The sequence below is a fragment of the Ananas comosus genome, linkage group 7, assembly GCF_001540865.1.
Source record: "Ananas comosus cultivar F153 linkage group 7, ASM154086v1, whole genome shotgun sequence".
In the NCBI taxonomy this organism is placed as follows: Eukaryota; Viridiplantae; Streptophyta; class Magnoliopsida; order Poales; family Bromeliaceae; genus Ananas; species Ananas comosus.
In genome coordinates, this window is record NC_033627.1 from 5365402 (window position 1) to 5383355 (window position 17954).

Sequence of the window (17954 nt, forward strand, 5' to 3'; positions counted from 1 at the left end):
TCGATCACTAGACAAATGATATCGAAAAATCGCAAAAATTATTTTCTAGAAACTTCAAATGCGCTAGATCAAGTCTAACGGAGCCGATCATCGATTCGAAAATTTCATCATCGAAAACGGCTCAGGAGCACGGAGGCATCTGTGCTCCTGAGAGCCCAGCAGCCCTGCTCTATATATATATCACTTCAGTTCTTATATTTTCAGCAAATTTCTTGCCTGCATCAGGTGTAGCGAGACATTCCTGCGTCATGTTTTCATCGTCGGCCCTCTATTCCATCTCATACTTTATTAGTAAGTATGTATTCGCCATTTTATTTTAAAACTCTTTTTTTACTTAGAATTTGGAAATTTAAACTGGTGTTGACCGATTTGTATTCTCTATTAAGTATTTTACGTAATTTGAATAACTTGCTAAAGAATTAATGTTTTGTAACTACTAATTGAATATTGTGTGTGTGTGTGTATATATATATATATATTGCATTTCTCTATCAAAAATTGGTGTGTGATGTTGACAAATTAGAAAGAGAAGTCGGCAGATCCATTTTATATGATTTTTTTTTTCTCGTAGCAATTGACTAATTTGGTAATTAATTAATAAACAAAGGATTGTCAAAATTCACTATAAATTAGAATGTGAAAATGACCCATAATATTCTATTTAATTACCACATATATGGCAAAATTCCAACTCTCAGAATTAATGTTTTTGGCTTTCTTATTCAAATATGACAATTTCAAGCTTTTATGTCAAGTTTGGTATGACAAAAAAAAAAAGGGAAAAAAAAAGCTACCACTTGATGTTGATATATCTCCACTCCTGTGTAATTATTATTAATTGTAGGCGAAACTATTCTTATACGCGAATTTCTAACACAATTATATAAACTTAGTTTGTAGTTGAATTTGAGTTTAGTTTCAAACTAATTACGCTCGTACGTACACATGCAAACTCAAATGCGTATCACTTGTGAAAATGAGATAGCCTCTGATCAGTTAAAAATTAATCCATTAAAAACCCTTCATTTGGATCAAATCAATAGTCAAAAAAGGCGAAGGTTAAGATTACAAATATAAATTATGGTCAAGTGTATTGATACTGATCGGCAACTCATGCATATATGCCTTAGGATTTTATATTGGTCTATAAACTTTTGTTTTGCTTAGCGTTAATTCTCTTGTAGTTTGGTATTTTCATTATTTTTTTTCCTTAATTTCTTTTAGATTAAGTTGATTTGAATCGACTCCTAATCGTGCGATTGTTATTGTATATATGGATTGGAGCTCAAATTGTACTACTGTCAATCATTTTTATCCTAATTGTAGAATGTGCACAAAATTACTTTTGTCTCACGGTTAAGAGAAAATAATGATAATTAATCTTTGTTTTAAAAGGGCATGTGAGATTGTGTTTATGTACAAGAATATTACAGATACTCCAATCTCAAATATGAAAATTTACAATTGCAAAGCATTCACAATTGTACCGAACCAGATGGGTTCATAAAGTAATCTATAAACCTATATGAAGCCACAATATTTTTTACCACGTGGTATATTATCCTTTATTCTCATAGCCCAACTTTAAATCAAACCACTTTCTCATTTTCTCAACACCCAACCTTTCACCTTCTCACTCCTCTAATTACATTTACATGCAACTTTAAATCCAACTTTAAATCAAATCGCCTTCTTCTCTTCTCACCGCCTAACCCTTCACATCCCCACTCATCTAATTACATGTAAGGTGCAACATTTAATTATATACACCATATTAATATTCTATCAATGAGTGAGTTTTATAACTTTAATTCACTCCCCTCCTCCATTAATCTCTCACCCTATATCTTTTGTAACCCTTTTCCATTAATCTCCCACCCCCTCTACTCTTTTGTATTTTTTTTTTATGCATCATAAAAAAATATATTATCGTCTAATCTCCCACTCCACACTCATCTCTCTCATTCTCTCATTATCTTAACGAAGATAATGAGGAAGAAAAAAGGAGCCTCTGAAGAACATTGTCTCCTTCGAGAAGTATCGTCCCTCGAAGCCGAGCCACGGCCCATATAAGTGTCTGCTGAGCCGGTCCTTGCGAGGCCCCTGCTCACCATGTGAATTTAGTCATGCAAATTGGATGTGTTTAATATGGTATAACTTTCTATATATCAATAAACTGTAAATATAAGTTTTATTAAAATTTTTAAATTTTGCTTCTATTATCTACCCGCTGCATCGCGCGAATCTTTACACTAGTATCTATAAATCTATAAACTTATATGAATTCAGAATGCTTTTGCCACGTGGCAATTTTTCCTTCAATCCCACCACCTCTCTTTTAAATCGAACCCTCCTCTTTTGAACCGAACCGTCTCTTTTAAATCGAACCGCCTCAATGAACTATACGGCTCCCCTCTCTCACAGATCAAATCGCCTCCCTCTCCTTTTCAGTTTTTTTTACGACAGGAGCGTTTCATCTCCCTGCTCCGTGGCGTTGTTTCTTCTTCCCCTTCCGTTGTAGCATTTCTTCTCCTTGATCCTCAACCTCTCCTCCTTCTCCGCCTCCGCCTCCTCCTCCGCCGCGAATGGGAGCGACACCGTCGCCGCTGTATTTCTCTCTCTCTAGGGTTTCCACTTCTCGATCTTATTGCCTTATCAAGGGTTTTGGTTTTCATATTGTTTAGGATGGATTCTAAAAATTGAGAGTTAATTATTCCTAATATATTCCTCCGCCTCCGCCTCCACCTTCTCCTCCGCTACGAACGGGAGCGACGCCGCCGCCGCCATATCTCTCTCTTTAGGGTTTCCACTTCTCGATCTTATTCCCTTATCAATGGTTTTGGTCTTCATATCATTTAGGATGGATTCTTAAAAATTGAGGGTTAATTGTTCCAAATATATTCATGAGAGTTATTTGAGATTTATTCTTGAACATTCTTTTCTTTGTTTAGGGCCGCCAGTACATGCTTTCTGTTGTCAGAACCTATTATCAGTGAAAATACTAATTCTGATTTTATAGAACTTAGTAGTTAGCTATGCTGCATTTCTGAATCATGCATGAGAATTTTTACTCCTATGTCTTTTGTATGAAAATAATTTTTCAATATTATTTACACAGGAATCATTTTTGGCCTTTTTTTTTTTTGGCATTTCTCGGGCTTTTTTTGCAAATAGCCCCATAAAAAATTTTATTTTCGAAAATAGCCCTGTGTAAAAATTATTTGCAAAAATGGCCCTGGCCCCGCCCCGTCAGCGCNGTAAGACCAAATCCCATTGCTTTGGTTTGGTCCTAGCTATTGCATGTAGGGGTGGCAATCTAGCTCGCTGTTCACGAGCCAGCTCGTATTCGGCTGAGCTCGAGATCGGCTCGCTCGTTTAATAAACGAGCCGAAGACGAGCTGAATTTTTCAGCTCGTTTAATAAACGAGCCGAACACGAGCTAGGATCAGCTTGCTCGTGTTCGGCTCGATAACAGCTCAATTATATTTATTTTATATTAATATAATTTTATATATTATATATTATATATATATATAATTATATTTGTATTATAAATATATAATACAGAATTGCAGATTATTAATTTTAATTTTTACCCCAACTTTAAAAAAAAAATCAGCTTTTTTATAAAAGAGGCCCATATCCCATTTATATTTAGAACTACTTATTTACAATCATTGAATCATGGCCCATAGGCCCATAAAATATATTCACTCTTTATCTTCCTATCTCCAGGCTCCGGCCCAAGTAGCCAACTCCTAACCCTAAATCCTAATTAGCTTTTAGCCTTTTACCCAATTCTTTTCACTGCAGCCGCACAGAGGCACAGAGCATTACAACACGTGACTAGCAGACTAGGGTCTCTCTCTTTGTCTCTCTCAAAGTCGCACAAGGGCACAGCCGCCTCTCCTTCTCTATCTCTCTCAATCTCTCACAAGTTCACAACCCTAGATCGCCATTCGCACACCCTCGGCAGCGATTCTTCGCCGTTCGCAAACTCCCGGCAGCGAACTTCGGCGGCGAACTTCGGCGGCGACGCTTTCAACAGGTTCATTTCTCACAACCCTAGATCTTCATCTTTTCTTTTTCTTTTTCTTTTGATTTTTTTGAGGGGAATGGGAGGGATTTTCTCTCTTGAGCTTCTAATTAGATCTGATATGATTTCTTTTACAGAGATTTAGGTAGATCTTGCCGGATCAGTGTGAAATCCACCGTCGCACTCGCACATCTTCCTCCCCTTCATGGCTTCATGTAAGTTTTCCTCCCCTTCATGGCTTCATGTATGTTTATTTATAGATATTTTTTTTTTTCTAATTGATGAAACAAGTGCATTAATATTCTGATCTTCAGACTTCAGGAAGAGAAAGTTAGCAAAAATAAAAATTGGCTATGATTTTAAAAATTTATTAAAATTTTAGTTAAAAAAATTAAGAAGATAAGTGAAAAAGTTATAGCTATAAAGGATTGGAATATATTATATTTATAGTATAAATATATGTATAGCATTACTTAAAATAGTAGCATTACGGATTCAGCAGTGGGGAGCTTTAACTTTTTATATTTTAATTATGAGGGAACATCTGAGGAATGGTCCAATTTATATATAATCGCAGAATTTCGCATGCAATTCCGACCATATAAAGAAAAATATTGTATAAGTGCCCATAATTAACTAATCAATTAGTTTTACACCAAGTATAAGTGCCCGTCTTTAGGTTTACTATTTTTGACTTTTCTAATTTGAATATTGATATCTTTTTCATTTCAAATGTTGTATACTTGTATAGTTGTATTTATCATTCTACATTTTTTTTTGAAGTTGAAGATAACTTACAACAAGTTGGAATTTGATCGTGAGGACGTATTTAATTGAACAACAGAGATAACTCGAAGAAAGGCAAGTAGAATTAGTAAGTTCACAAAATCACAGTTTTCATTTCTTGTATAGTTGTAGACGCCATAGTATGTGCTGGAAATTGGATAAGAGCTTCACAAAAGTTTACGAAATCTAAATCTGTAAGTATGCTATGATTTTCAATTATTAGTTGTTACCATTTCTTTTTTATTATATACTTAATTTATGATTTAAACTTAATTTTTCAGCAAGAGATTACTGAGTTGGAAGATCTGCATATTAGTATTTGTGAAAATAGCACACTATCATCATTTCAGGTAATTATTTGTATGCTATTCTATTGAGCTCTAAAGGATTTTACCTTGTTGACATTTCTAAAATCTTTTCTTTATTTTGTGCCTTGAAAGGTTGGAAGCACAGCCACAAAGTAATCAAGAGTTGTATTTGATCACTTGATGTACACTTTTCATGATGGTAAAAGTCTATACATTTGAATTTAATATTAATTATTTTTATTCATAACTTGTGTTTTTGATCTTTTGCAGGAGGTTGGCAATTTTAACTATCATTGAAAAGTAATGGTTGGATGAAACTTGTAACTTTATCTGGGCAATTGTTAAATTTTGTTAGACTTCAAATTATTATGATGGTTGGGTACTTGGTACTTGGGTTTATGCCTTTATGGTTTCTTTTTGCCTAAAGGCTACTTATATCGTTAATATTTTTATTTTAGAGTGCATTTGGACTTGTATTGTAACTTGTAAACTTGCTATGTGTTTTATTTGGACAATGTGTTATGTAGTAAAGAAGTTTATATTGTTGTTCTTACTTGTAAATTATTAAATTTTTTATATCTACTTTTTGTTGTTAATGTGTTTTGCTTATAACATCTGTTATAATTCTTACTCGAGCTGTTGAGTCGAGCTAACGAGCCGATTCACGAGCTAACGAGTAATGTAGCATTATAACCGAGCTAACGAGCCGAACACGAGCCGGCTCGATTAAATTTCGAGCCGATCACGAGCCAGAGTTCTCGAGCTCGTGACGAACTCGAGCCGAACACGAGCCGACCTTGAAGACAACGAGCCGAGCTCGAGCTGGCTCCAGCTCGCTCGAGCTCGGCTCGTTTACAGCCCTAGCGCCACGCGGGCGGGGCTGGGCCAATTGTATAAGTTGAACACGGTGAATCATTCACCGTGTTCAATACAAGATTTTTGTATTGGACACGGTGAATGGTTCACCGTGTCCAATACAAATACATTCGACTTAGCCAAAAATGGCTAAGTTGTGGGTGTTTGTATTGGACACGGTGAACCATTCACCGTGTCCAATTATTTGTATTAGACACGGTGAATGATTCACCGTGTCCAATACAAATATATCCCACTTAGTCATTTTGTATTGGACACGGTGAACCATTCACCGTGTCCAATACAAAAATTTTGTATTGAACACGGTGAATGGTTCACCGTGTTCAATATAAACACTTGGCCCAGCCCCGCCCGCGTGGCGCTGACGTGGCGCTGACGGGGCGGGGCCAGGGCCATTTTTGCAAATAATTTTTACACAGGGCCAATTTTAAAAAAAAAAATTGTCAGGGGGCTATTTGCAAAAAAACCCCGCATTTCTCATATGTGACTCACTATACCACATTTTCATATGTTGGACAATTATATGGATACTAACATACAGTTCTTTTTTTTCCCCAGCTCTCATCAATCAAGACAAACTAACCGCATTGTTATATGTAACACCCATGTTCTTACAGGGGAGAAATCAAACTTGGTCAGGTATATGTATTTCTCAAACCGACATTTTTTTGTTTGTATATAATGTTGGTCTCCTGATCTATATGTTTTTTTCCTTATTTTTAAATAATTTGGTGATGCATCATAAAACCATATCAAACAATATAGAGAACTAAATTTATTTATAAATTATCTGCTAAAATATTTTTATATCTCTTCTCTTTTTCTAGCTTATGTACTCTTAGACTTATGCCAAAATAATTGAAACAACCCAAAAATACTAAAATGAAGATCTACGGCTGAATTCATGCTTTCTCTTCTATTTTGCATTAATTTTTCATTACCTTGTATTTGGTTAAACCATCAATTAGTATTCTATTCAATTGTAGGATTATTCTATTTTGGCTTATGATATGTGAATGTGAACTTTTTTTTGATTAATATTGTATGTATGTCGACTTGGCTACCTTATACAAAGTCTATTTAGATTGCGTTGCTTCAATGTTTTGTTTGATGCTCTCCTAGCAACAAAGTTGTGATGCTACCTTCTCTATATCTTGCTGTCAGAATCTCTGTCATAGTATTTTAACAAGTATACCAGCTTGCATATAATGTTGCTAATTTTAGCCTTTTACAGATAAGGACATGTGTATGTACTTTAAACAAAATGCGCTCTTTAAAAACTCCTAAAAAGCTAAGTTCTCCCAATGAACGTGATTGCAGCCCCTTTCTATTTATTGGTAGGATTTACACTTTCAAAGGGTACATATAGAAAATTTGAATTTCACAAGACTATATACATCTTGATAATTTTGCAACAATATCTAATAAGAACTTATATGTGAGGACTTTAGCGAGGCTTCGGTTTTCAAAAACTGTTGCTCAGAGTAATGTCGATGAGGCTTGTGACTAATGCAAATGTCGAAGTTCTCCATATATACTCAGACGATCAAGAGAGATTTGGTTAGATGCTATCTTTCATATATATTCTATCGTGCAAGATAAAGCAGCCAGGGCAAATAGCATGACTATTAGCCATTCCCATGCTATCAATTGGATATCTAGAAAGGTAAAGTTATCTAAATATGCCTTCTTTTTAGTGAGCTTTGGGTTTAGGGTTGGAACAACCCTGTGGTTTGTTCTGAATTTTCATAAAATATCCAAAAGCATTATGCTAATTTTTGCTTCTGTATTAGTTGAAATTCTGATTTTGGCCTAAAATCTATCTTCATATTGCAATATAATTATTGTGTCTTAACTAAGTTACACCCCTAAATGCATTCTCTTCTTAGTATATCTTGGAGACGTGTAAATATAAGTTAGAACTGCTTCTTAAAAAAATTTTACAAATTTTTCTCGGTCCTTTCTAGAAAATCTTTATAACCTTTTCGCAATTTTTTTTTTTTCACTAGATTCTCTAATATAAACTTGATGGATGTTTATTTTTTCCCCTCTCTCTCTATCTCTGATATTAAAGATTTTGCTTGCTAATTGTGTATGAAAAAGGTAAAGCTTAGTTTGAGCTCCAAGGAGGTAACTCTATCTCATCTCTTCTTAGTCCATCATATTTATATTCTAATTAGTTGTGTTGTGAGTAAAATTTGTTTAATATCAAATATCGTGTACATAAATAGTTATTTTTCAAAAAAATTTCAGTTTTGATTGCATTGAAAATTAGTTTAATCTTGCAAATTTGAGATCTTATTTTGATCTCATATGTTTTAGGTGGGTGAAGTAAAAAAAAAGTAAGTTAAAATGTTTGGAGGCCCCTTTAACTATATCCCGTTTTGATATATGCCCTTTATTTATTTATTTATTATTATTGACATTACTTTATTTTATTCGTTATGATGCAGGTTAAGGAACTTATTTTAAAATGCATTATAACTAGAAGGTTTTTGGTACATTTTTCTCTATGAAAATGTTAAGGAGAAAGTGAGCTCTATGTTGGCACTAAGGATTTTCTCAAAAGATGTAATGTCTATTTTAAGATTTAACTGTTAAGCAAATGTTAAAAAGTTGAAGAAGGCCGGTCTAGATTTTATACATATTTTAAACCTTAATAGTTTTATATCGGTATACAAAGAGTTTTTTTTAAGTGCATGTATAATATTCTTTTTAACTTTTTCTTCGTTTTTTGTCATTTGTAGTAAATTTGTTTTATTATCCATGAACTTATGCAGTTTGATGATTTTGACATACTATAATTGCCAGACCATTTTTATTTTATGATTTTGTTGTGAAAGCTATTATAAAAGTAGAGTTTTGGGTGACATGCAATCTCTCTTGAATACGATTGATTAGTTTTGAATTATTGATTTTCTTTTTCTTATCATAATTTAGTTTTTTTATTTGAAATTTATAATTTATAATATGGTCTTTATATACTATTTTTGTATTTTATTGATATTTTATTCTTTGCAATTTTTTTTAGCCATATCTACCCGCCGCAACGCGCGGGTCACTACACTATAGTTGTAGATTAATAATGTAATAATAACTATATAGATTTTCATGCGTTTCCTTTGGCAATAATTCTTCTGATCTCCCCATTCACACGTTCAAATTTTTGCAAATTTGGTCAAATTATAACTCCTTTTCATCAATCATGAACATAAAAAAGATGTATTGATCATGAGGTGTACGTACCATAATATTTTTAAACTATTGTGTGTGAACACACCCATCATCTACATGAACACACAAAAAAAAAAAGAAAAAACAAAGAAAACAAGTATGTTGTTGTGGGTAACATGATCTCATTCCTGTGTTACAAATTATGAATATATATATATAGAATTAGGCTGAAATACTATTAATAGTAAAACGTTTTTTTTGCTATCAAATTTTTAATCCTTGGATGAAAAATTGTAGGGTCAGGATGATATTAGTCGGTTAGAGTTGAATGGTCTCCCTAGGGTTGAGTGGTCCCCACTGGGTTATAGTATTTAATCCAATGGTTAGAAATAATGAAAAGAGTTGATCCAAAGGCTAAAAAACTGGTAACAATAATGGAATTTTGCTACTAATAGTAGCTCAGTCCAACTCTCTCTCTCTCTCTCTCTCTCTATATATATATATATATATATATATATAGACAAAGGGATATGAAATATATTTCTTGTTATGAAAAAGTGACTCTCCAATCTATATGTACACGTACTCTCCAACTATATATACTTTTTTCTAATTTTTACGCTCTATGTGTGTAATTTTATATGGGCTTATGAGTTTGCAAAAGATGAAGCTAACAAGAAAGATTGGTATTTTTTATTTTTATTCTTATTTTTTTTTTGGTGTGAGTGGGCGCTGTGGTTGTATGATTAAGTATAATTTAGATAGTGCGAAGAATTATACGAAAACATGGCCGTCACAAAGAAATTCTCATAAAATATTTGATATACTATAATAAAATATGTTTTAGATGATATTTTTTTAGATGCAAATAGACAAAGAGGTTTTAGGGCGCAAAAACAAGTTTTTATTCTAGCATCTTTAATATTTGACATGTGTCGACACCATGTTTAAGCGTTGCCAATAAACATATTTTTATCAAATACTGATAAAAATATTTCGACTCTATATTAAAGCGTCGGTATATATATTTTTCCCGATATATTTACGTAACGACTTTTACTCGACGCTTTCACAAGCGTTAGAGTTATTCTTATCGATCAACATTTTAAAGCGTCGCTAATTATTATTTAAAGTGTTCTTGCGTGCAAGATTTGTTATATATACTAATTTTAGTCATCCAATTCGCGCTTGCGTGCACTTTGCTTTATTTATGATCATGCATGGCTATATATAGTAAACGTACGTTATGAATGTTTATTTACACTTTCTACGTTGTATTTTTCTATTTGCTAAATTCTTTTATTGAACTTCAGATTTTGGTGACAATCTCTAAACCTCGTCAGTACATGATGATAAATAGTCCACTACTACAGGTACAAAATTTAGTGGCGACATATATCGCCACCATAGTTAAAATTGTCGTTACGAAAAACGTTTTGGCGGCGACAATTTGTCGCCGCATGCCGCCGCCTAAAATCCGTCGGTAAAACTATTTGATGGCGACAATTTATCGCCGCCAAAAGTTAGATTATTAGTGGCGACATACGATCGCCGCGAAACGTTAGACAATTAGTGGCGACATTGTGTCGACAATATTTACAACCAATCGTGATTTCAAATTTTTTTATCGAGATATATAATATATTAACATGTGTGCAGGTTTTGTATATTTCTATGGAATCCCTGAAACAAATAAATCTTTTAATTGTTTTCTAGTCATTATCCTCAATATGAAATCGGATTTATTTTATTATGTATGTAGGCATAAAATTTATCCACGTAAAAAAAAGATTACTTGCATTTGTAGAGAAAATTATCATTCCTGCTCATTACTAGCTTTAACCGTTACGTTGTTTTTCTCTACGTTTTATTCAGCACAAAAGTATATATAGAATCATTTTGGTTTGTCAAAACACTTCAATCCTTCGTCGATGAACGTTGCGCCTTCTTTTTTGGATGGTGTTCTCGTTTCTCCAGTCCTTCGTCGATGAACTATGCAAGCTTATCAACTAGCTAATTAGGGTCTGTCTAGCAAAAAATGTACTATGTATTTCTCTTTAATTTGAGGATTTTTCTAATTCTGTATCGTCTCATTTGTTTAAATAAATTTTCGCTCTCAGACGATTTCCCTCAAAAAAAAAAAAAAGAAAAAAGAAAAAAGAAAAAAGAAAAAATTGTGTTGATGGGATGGAGGAAGCAGAGAATTGAAATTTGTTAGACCTGTGTAGATGCTTATATATGGGACCTCTTAAACTATGATTTTTTTTTTTTTTTGACATAAGATAAATTTTGAAAATGTATATATATATAGTGGTGCTTTCAATTTTCTAATCTTTGGATTAATCTTTTGATCATTTCTAATTTTTTGATTAATATTATTTTTCTACGGAGACTACTAACCCTAGGGGACCACTATCATCCGAATCCTATAATTCTTCATCCAAAAGCTAAAAGTCAGAACTTCTAATTTTCAAGTGTAAATCTTAACTATTAAATAGTTTAATAGACTCCTTTTTTCAATTGAATTTGCTAATTACGTAATTATTTTCGTACTTTGTATTGTATATAACTTTATAAAGCCTTAAAGTACTATATATATATATATATATATATATATATATATATAGAGTTCGGCTGCTATGCTATCAATAGCACGAAGCACTTTGTGCTACCAAGTTTTCCGCCGTTAGATCCACCCTTTTGATCATTTTCACCCGTTAGATCATACTATTCAACCAACCGCCCACTCAACCCTAGGGGGTCCACATCATCCTAACCGCACATCTCTCAATCCAATGGCCGAAAACTTGGTAGCACCAAGGATTTGGTACTATTAATAGTATATTAGCCTAGTTTTATATATATATATATATATATATATATNAATGTCATTTTATTATGTAGCAGGTTACACTACAACAAATTTTACATTTAAGGACGCTTTAAATTATAATTAACGACGCTTTAAAGCGTCGGAAAAAATAACACCGACACTTTTAAAAGCGTCGGATAAAGAGTCGTTAAACAAACATGTCGGGACATATATACCGACGCTTTAACATAGCGTCGGGGAATTTTTTTCCGACTCTTTTTAGAGTCGGTAATGTGTTAGGTGCCGACTCTAAAAAAAGTCGTTAATTCAAACAATTGCCGACACTCCAAAGTGTCGGTAAATTAAGAAATACCAACATATTACCGACTCTAAAAAGAGTCGTTAATTTAAACAATTGCCAACATTCCAAAGCATCGGTAAATTATAAAATTCCAACATATTACCGACCCTGAAAGAGTCGTTAATTTAAACAAATACCAACACTCGAAAGCACCGGTAAATTATTTAATATCAAATAAACACGCCAATACCAAATCTTTACAATAATGAACAAAAATATTAAAATGTTTCAACATTAATAAACTTTAATCAACAATATGCTAATCCCAATTAAGAAATCAAAAATTCTCTCCTACTATAGAAGCAGGGAATAATAAGAACAAACAAAATTTTCATCACTTCTTTATTCACAATGAATTATTAATCGTATAGCGTATATATTGTTTTCAGTTTAAACGAATGCCCTCTGGTAATGTATATGCAGCTGCAAACAAAATGTGACGAAAAGAGTAATATGAGCAGAACTCAATTGCTTCAGGATTCCCACCAAAATAGTATATGTCAGACAATATTCATCCTGCAATAACAAACAAAAATTAAAGTTAGTACAAATACTGAATTTGCCGATCTTATATTGTTGTAGATAAAATGTGAGGAAAAAAGAGTTTGTGATTAAAGCTCTAGATAGTTGGGTTACGATACAAATAGACGCATATCAAATAAAAATAAAGGTCTCAAAGTAAAGTCTTTTTGTCAAAAGGCTTACATTTCCGAGCACTGATATAAACTTAAAACTTTTCCAAGTTCCATGCAAAAGAAGGAAAATAATTGACAAAGTAACATCAAGGTATTTACTTCTCCAAGTTCCCTGCAAATGAAGTAAAATAATTAACAAAGTAACATCAAGGTATTTTGTCATCGACGCTTATTATATGCATAAGCAAATGTAATTCATGAGTTTTAAGAGCTAAAGTAGGACTAAAGATTGAACATACACCCTAATTAATCATGTGACAACCCGTGTTAAAATGATCTTTAATTTCATACACAAATGTAATCCTTTACACTGAACCAAGAAACAAAAGAGTTCAAAGCATAACTTATGCAGGGTTAAATCAACTACTCAAAATGTCACCAAAGAATTATCCCGGTCGAGACATATATGTGACCAAAAAATTGCACTTACAGAATAGTGGTTAAATAAACACTATTACAGAATACAAGTTAAATATCCAAGCCAACTTATAGAAGATAAGTCATTCTCAACAACAAATTATAAATTTTCCATCATGATATAATAATAAGCAAAGTGATCAACAACCTAAATTATCTGCTGGTTATTCAGTCGTCTTTCTCCTAAAACAAATTCAATAGCAACACTAGCTAGAACCAATATAAAAAATTATCCTTCTTCGATTCACCATCATTTGGTCAGGATCCAGATCAGATGCTTCTTCAAGTTTGTCTTATTCCTAGTTCTAGCATAACAGGGCTNATTAATCATATGACAACCCAAGTGATAAAATGATCTTTAATTTCATACACAAATGTAATCCTTTACACTGAACCAAGAAACAAAAGAGTTCAAAGCATAACTTATGCTAGGGGGTTTTGGGATTGATAAGATTCAACTCAACAAGACATCAGGAGTTAAGAAATTGGTCGTTGGACAATACAAAGGAACTAGAGTAACGGCATGAATTACTAATTAATTCTTTTAGGTGAACGTAACAAATTGCTAGAATTTATGTTACCAGAGTTTAAGTGTATGTGCATAATAATCAATACAATAATAATCCACTAGAATCAGCAGGAAAAGTAATCAGACTAAAGCATATGCATAATAATAGTAGAAACAGGGATACACAATTAGTATTTAGCATCTTAAACAAAAAATAAAAGCCGGCTCACTATTAACACTCACTAAGTACAATACTTTTTCACAATGCAACACTGATAAAGAGCACAAACCTCAAGTATGGAGCCAAGTGAATCGGTCATCCTACTTTGTGTAGCAGGGTTCGTAGGGGTACAATTGATGATTTCCATATAACTTAAGAGGCATAACAAAAAAAAAAATTTACTTACCCGAGTCAACAAGAGCAGTTTAGTTTTGAACATAAGAGGCATAACATTCCAACTTGGATAGTGAATCGGACATAAATTTGGCTTTCGTGCAATAATCCCAAGCCACCCACCTAAGATGGAATTCCATGTAGTTAGAGTTAATATGAAAGCCAATTGATTAAGAGATATAATTTAAGAATTGAAACTTGTGGTGACTACCAAATATAAAACTTATATGCATCATCAAGTACAAGGACCACAAATTAACATAGATATATGAAAATGATCAATGAATGCAAAATTGACAAGATAACAATCTTGCGACAAATCCTTGCGTTTACTATCCAAGCTAGCACCACGGCAACAACCTAAGTGTCTTACAAAACCACAAATAGGAGAATTTTATTTTATGTGAAGGACAATAGAAGCAAACTAGAACCAAATATAAAGAAGGACAATAGAAGCAAAATATATTTCTTGTACATGCAAAATAAAAAAAAATATATACGTTGAATGAAGGATGCAACGGGACAGCAGCTTGAATTCCGCAATCGCCTTGTCGAAAACAGCACCATAAAGAAAATTAAAATAGAGAAGTTCTGTGCATGACACTTACCACCCAAAGAAAGCTAAAATATTGCTAATTCACATAAAGATATTTAACAAAGGAAAAGTGGATTAAAACTGCAAAATTATATTGTTTCGCACCAAATTCCTATCTTTGACACGCTTAAAGAATCATATGAGTAGGCCGTAGAGTCACAAAAACAAAATGATCACTTATTAAAAGTGTTGAGAGATGAGCCCTACTACTATAGCTTGAATGACTAGCTCAGATGCAGGCAAACATGATTTGCAACCATATAGGGGATTCTAATTCTCAGTTTTTTAGAATAAACAACAAATGTAATTAATAACCAACCACTTAAATTGGCAAAAAAGAACAGAGACAAAATTTATTGAATGAACATGTAAAAAGTTGGTAAAATGAGAGAATCACCATAACCTTGCAGTTTCAATTTGAAAGAACTCTGCATTTATAAAGCCCTCACACATTGCAGCAAGCAAGCACTCGACAGCCGAGACTCCGTACACCGTAACTTAGATCTTGAGCTCTGAGATTTGTAAAAAGCGTAAAAAAGAAATGAATTTGTTGCAAAGTCGAAAAAAGGAAAAAAAAATTCTCTTGCTATTTCCATCTCACTACTTAACTATATGATCATGGAATCTTTTTTTGGTCATCATTACTATTTACAAGAATTAATACTGAGATCACATTGAGGCGCAATCTGAGAAGCATGATGTTTATAAAGCTAACTAAGGTACTCAAAACAATTTATACCTTAAGTGATACACAAACAGTAACACATACAAAATGATTTGGGAGTCCAAAATAACAAAGTGAGGTGCTTTAAAATTGGAGAATAAAAAGAAAACCTATAGAGGAAGATCTGATCATGAAGCCCTGCAACAAGCGTTGTGGCTCCAATCTTGTTTACGATCGACACAATTGTCGCAGTCTCGTCGCCCTCCGTAACTATGGTCTCCACTTTGGCCTATACAAATCAATCAACTAGATAAAACCCAATTATTATAAAGTTCAACATTTTAACCACAAACCTTCAAAATTGCTCATTTTTTATTTATTAAAATCAAAAACCCCTTATTATGGTAAACATATATAGCCAATTTTTTTTCTATTTTCATTGATCACCTCCATATATCTATGAATTTATAAAAAATTCGTACTTTTGCGGAAAAATAGAAAAAAATTAACCCATAAATTGTATTAGTTTGGGGTCAACCCTATGAAAACTTTGGTCTTAATTAGTGGGTATCAAACTCAGTTTAAATTCTAGTGTGACAATAGCTTACATCTCAATCCTAACATCTAATTACGAGGAACCCTCAAAAATTGCACAACTTTGATAGCATTAAAGAGTGACCTGAATGACAAATGACCGGTTTCGCATAGAATGTTTCATCCATCGGCACCGATAACCCTAAGTGCAATTTCTGTATCATTTTGGAAGGATATACTTGTTTTTTTCTCCAAAATTTTCAATACCCTGTGGACTCTGGAAAAAGATTTAGAACACTTTTTAAAGTAAAATATTAATGTAAAATAAAACTTCTGCAGTACTACTAAAATACAAGAAAATTATATATTTAGTATGATTTGCACAACATGTTATTTTCTACAACAACAAAAATAAATAGGTTTTAATCATACTTGACAGAGGGAGAGAGAGTAAAATAATTCAAAACATATCAAAATTGTGTGTTGTGCATGGAATGTAACTTACAATAAATAAAATTGTAGCAAACACAAGAATAACATGAACCATACATATCTCATCTCACAAGGGCATTTCTCCGAACACCTAAAACTCCAAACCACAACAGCACAACCCTCAAAAATTCCAAATTAAAGCTTTCAACATTTAAATCAAAACAAATCTGTTGTAAGAATTTCATCAAACACATGATATGCAACCTTCTCATCGTCTCATGAGCATCTCCACAAACACCATTAAAACAATCTCTACACATAGCGAGAAGTTAATTACCAGTATAATATTAATATTAGATTCCACTAACACCAACCTCAACATATCACATTAGCAACAAATTACACTAAAAATTTACTAAAAGAAGCTAATAAAAATCATACCATTATCACAATGGAAGATCAAAAGCTCAAAAGTTTTAGAAATCCTCTTGTCCTCCCCTTTTTCTACTCAATTACCTTAATTTTCCAATCCGAGCCTCACCATCACCCCCACCGCCATCTGCGTCACACGGCGCCGTGCCGGAGTTTCGGGATTGAGCTTGGATTTGTGAAGAGGAGCACCGGCGACGGAGGTGTTATTTGAGAGAAGCCATTAGCAAAAGGGACCGAGGAGAGAAACTAGGGTTAGGGCTTGGATCTGTGGGAGAGGGGAAGGAGGGGGAGAGAGATAGAGAGAGAGAGAGAGAGAGGCGGGGAGGGAGAAGAAGAGGGTATCGGGTTCGGGTTTGGATGAGAGGGGGTTTTGGGGTTTTGATAGATGCATTTAATACCTAAATAATAGCAAGATAATTAAAAATAATAGTCTGGTAATTAAAAAAATAATTTAATATAATTTAATTAATTACGATGCTTTGGAAGCGTCGTCAAGATAATTATTTATTACCGACACTTAATCACAGCGTCGCCATATATCAAATATTGAAGACGCTAGAACAAAGCGTCGTCTCAAAAGCGTCGGTATTAAAATATTTTGTTGTAGTGTATATACTAATTTTAGTCATCCAATTCGCGCTTGCGTGCACTTTGCTTTATTTATGATCATGCATGGCTATATATATAGTAAACGTACGTTATGAATGTTTATTTACACTTTCTACGTTGTATTTTTCTATTTGCTAAATTCTTTTATTGAACTTCAGATTTTGGTGACAATCTCTAAACCTCGTCAGTACATGATGATAAATAGTCCACTACTACAGGTACAAAATTTAGTGGCGACATATATCGCCACCATAGTTAAAATTGTCGTTACGAAAAACGTTTTGGCGGCGACAATTTGTCGCCGCATGCCGCCGCCTAAAA

At 33.2% G+C, this 17954-nt stretch overlaps 2 protein-coding genes across 20 annotated transcripts; one reads left to right on the plus strand and one right to left on the minus strand.

Annotated features, from left to right (window-relative positions):
- LOC109712689 lies at nucleotides 211-5691 on the plus strand. Of its 14 annotated transcripts, none has more exons than XR_002216948.1 (7): nucleotides 281-295; nucleotides 3814-4048; nucleotides 4174-4251; nucleotides 4820-5016; nucleotides 5104-5172; nucleotides 5263-5329; nucleotides 5401-5691. XR_002216948.1 is itself a non-coding variant. In XM_020236418.1 (5 exons), exons 1-4 carry the CDS (start codon nucleotides 249-251, stop codon nucleotides 5309-5311), a joined length of 405 nt encoding a protein of 134 aa, XP_020092007.1. In that variant the 5' UTR covers nucleotides 211-248; the 3' UTR covers nucleotides 5312-5329; nucleotides 5401-5691. The 14 variants fall into 14 exon arrangements, 1 of the variants encoding a protein (XP_020092007.1); XR_002216946.1 differs by lacking the exon at nucleotides 281-295 and adding an exon at nucleotides 2441-2802; XR_002216947.1 differs by lacking the exon at nucleotides 281-295 and adding an exon at nucleotides 2441-2608.
- LOC109712690 lies at nucleotides 12623-17375 on the minus strand. Of its 6 annotated transcripts, none has more exons than XR_002216959.1 (7): nucleotides 17109-17375; nucleotides 16306-16428; nucleotides 15797-15915; nucleotides 15366-15474; nucleotides 14381-14490; nucleotides 13059-13160; nucleotides 12623-12869 (listed from the first exon to the last, which is right to left on the minus strand). XR_002216959.1 is itself a non-coding variant. In XM_020236422.1 (6 exons), the coding sequence occupies exons 3-6, from the start codon at nucleotides 15394-15396 to the stop codon at nucleotides 12744-12746; spliced, it is 369 nt and encodes a 122-aa protein (XP_020092011.1). In that variant the 5' UTR covers nucleotides 15397-15474; nucleotides 15797-15915; nucleotides 17109-17375; the 3' UTR covers nucleotides 12623-12743. The 6 variants fall into 6 exon arrangements, 2 of the variants coding, with proteins under 2 accessions (XP_020092011.1, XP_020092010.1); XR_002216958.1 differs by having other exon boundaries at nucleotides 16306-16437; XR_002216960.1 differs by lacking the exon at nucleotides 16306-16428 and having other exon boundaries at nucleotides 15797-15932.

Bases quoted from the DNA above. Each gene is read 5' to 3' on its own strand.
- LOC109712689 (XM_020236418.1), top strand. From the start codon at position 249: ATGTTTTCATCGTCGGCCCTCTATTCCATCTCATACTTTATTA. The intron at 292-3,813 runs GTAAGTATGTAT...TTTTCACTGCAG, and splicing joins TTCCATCTCATACTTTATTA to CCGCACAGAGGCACAGAGCA. The intron at 4,049-4,173 runs GTTCATTTCTCA...TTTCTTTTACAG, and splicing joins GGCGGCGACGCTTTCAACAG to AGATTTAGGTAGATCTTGCC.
- LOC109712690 (XM_020236421.1), bottom strand. From the start codon at position 15,396: ATGCAGAGTTCTTTCAAATTGAAACTGCAAGGTTATG. The intron at 14,491-15,359 runs GTGATTCTCTCA...ATTCCATCTTAG, and splicing joins ATTGAAACTGCAAGGTTATG to GTGGGTGGCTTGGGATTATT. The intron at 13,161-14,380 runs GTAAGTAAATTT...CTTCATTTGCAG, and splicing joins AACTGCTCTTGTTGACTCGG to GGAACTTGGAGAAGTAAATA.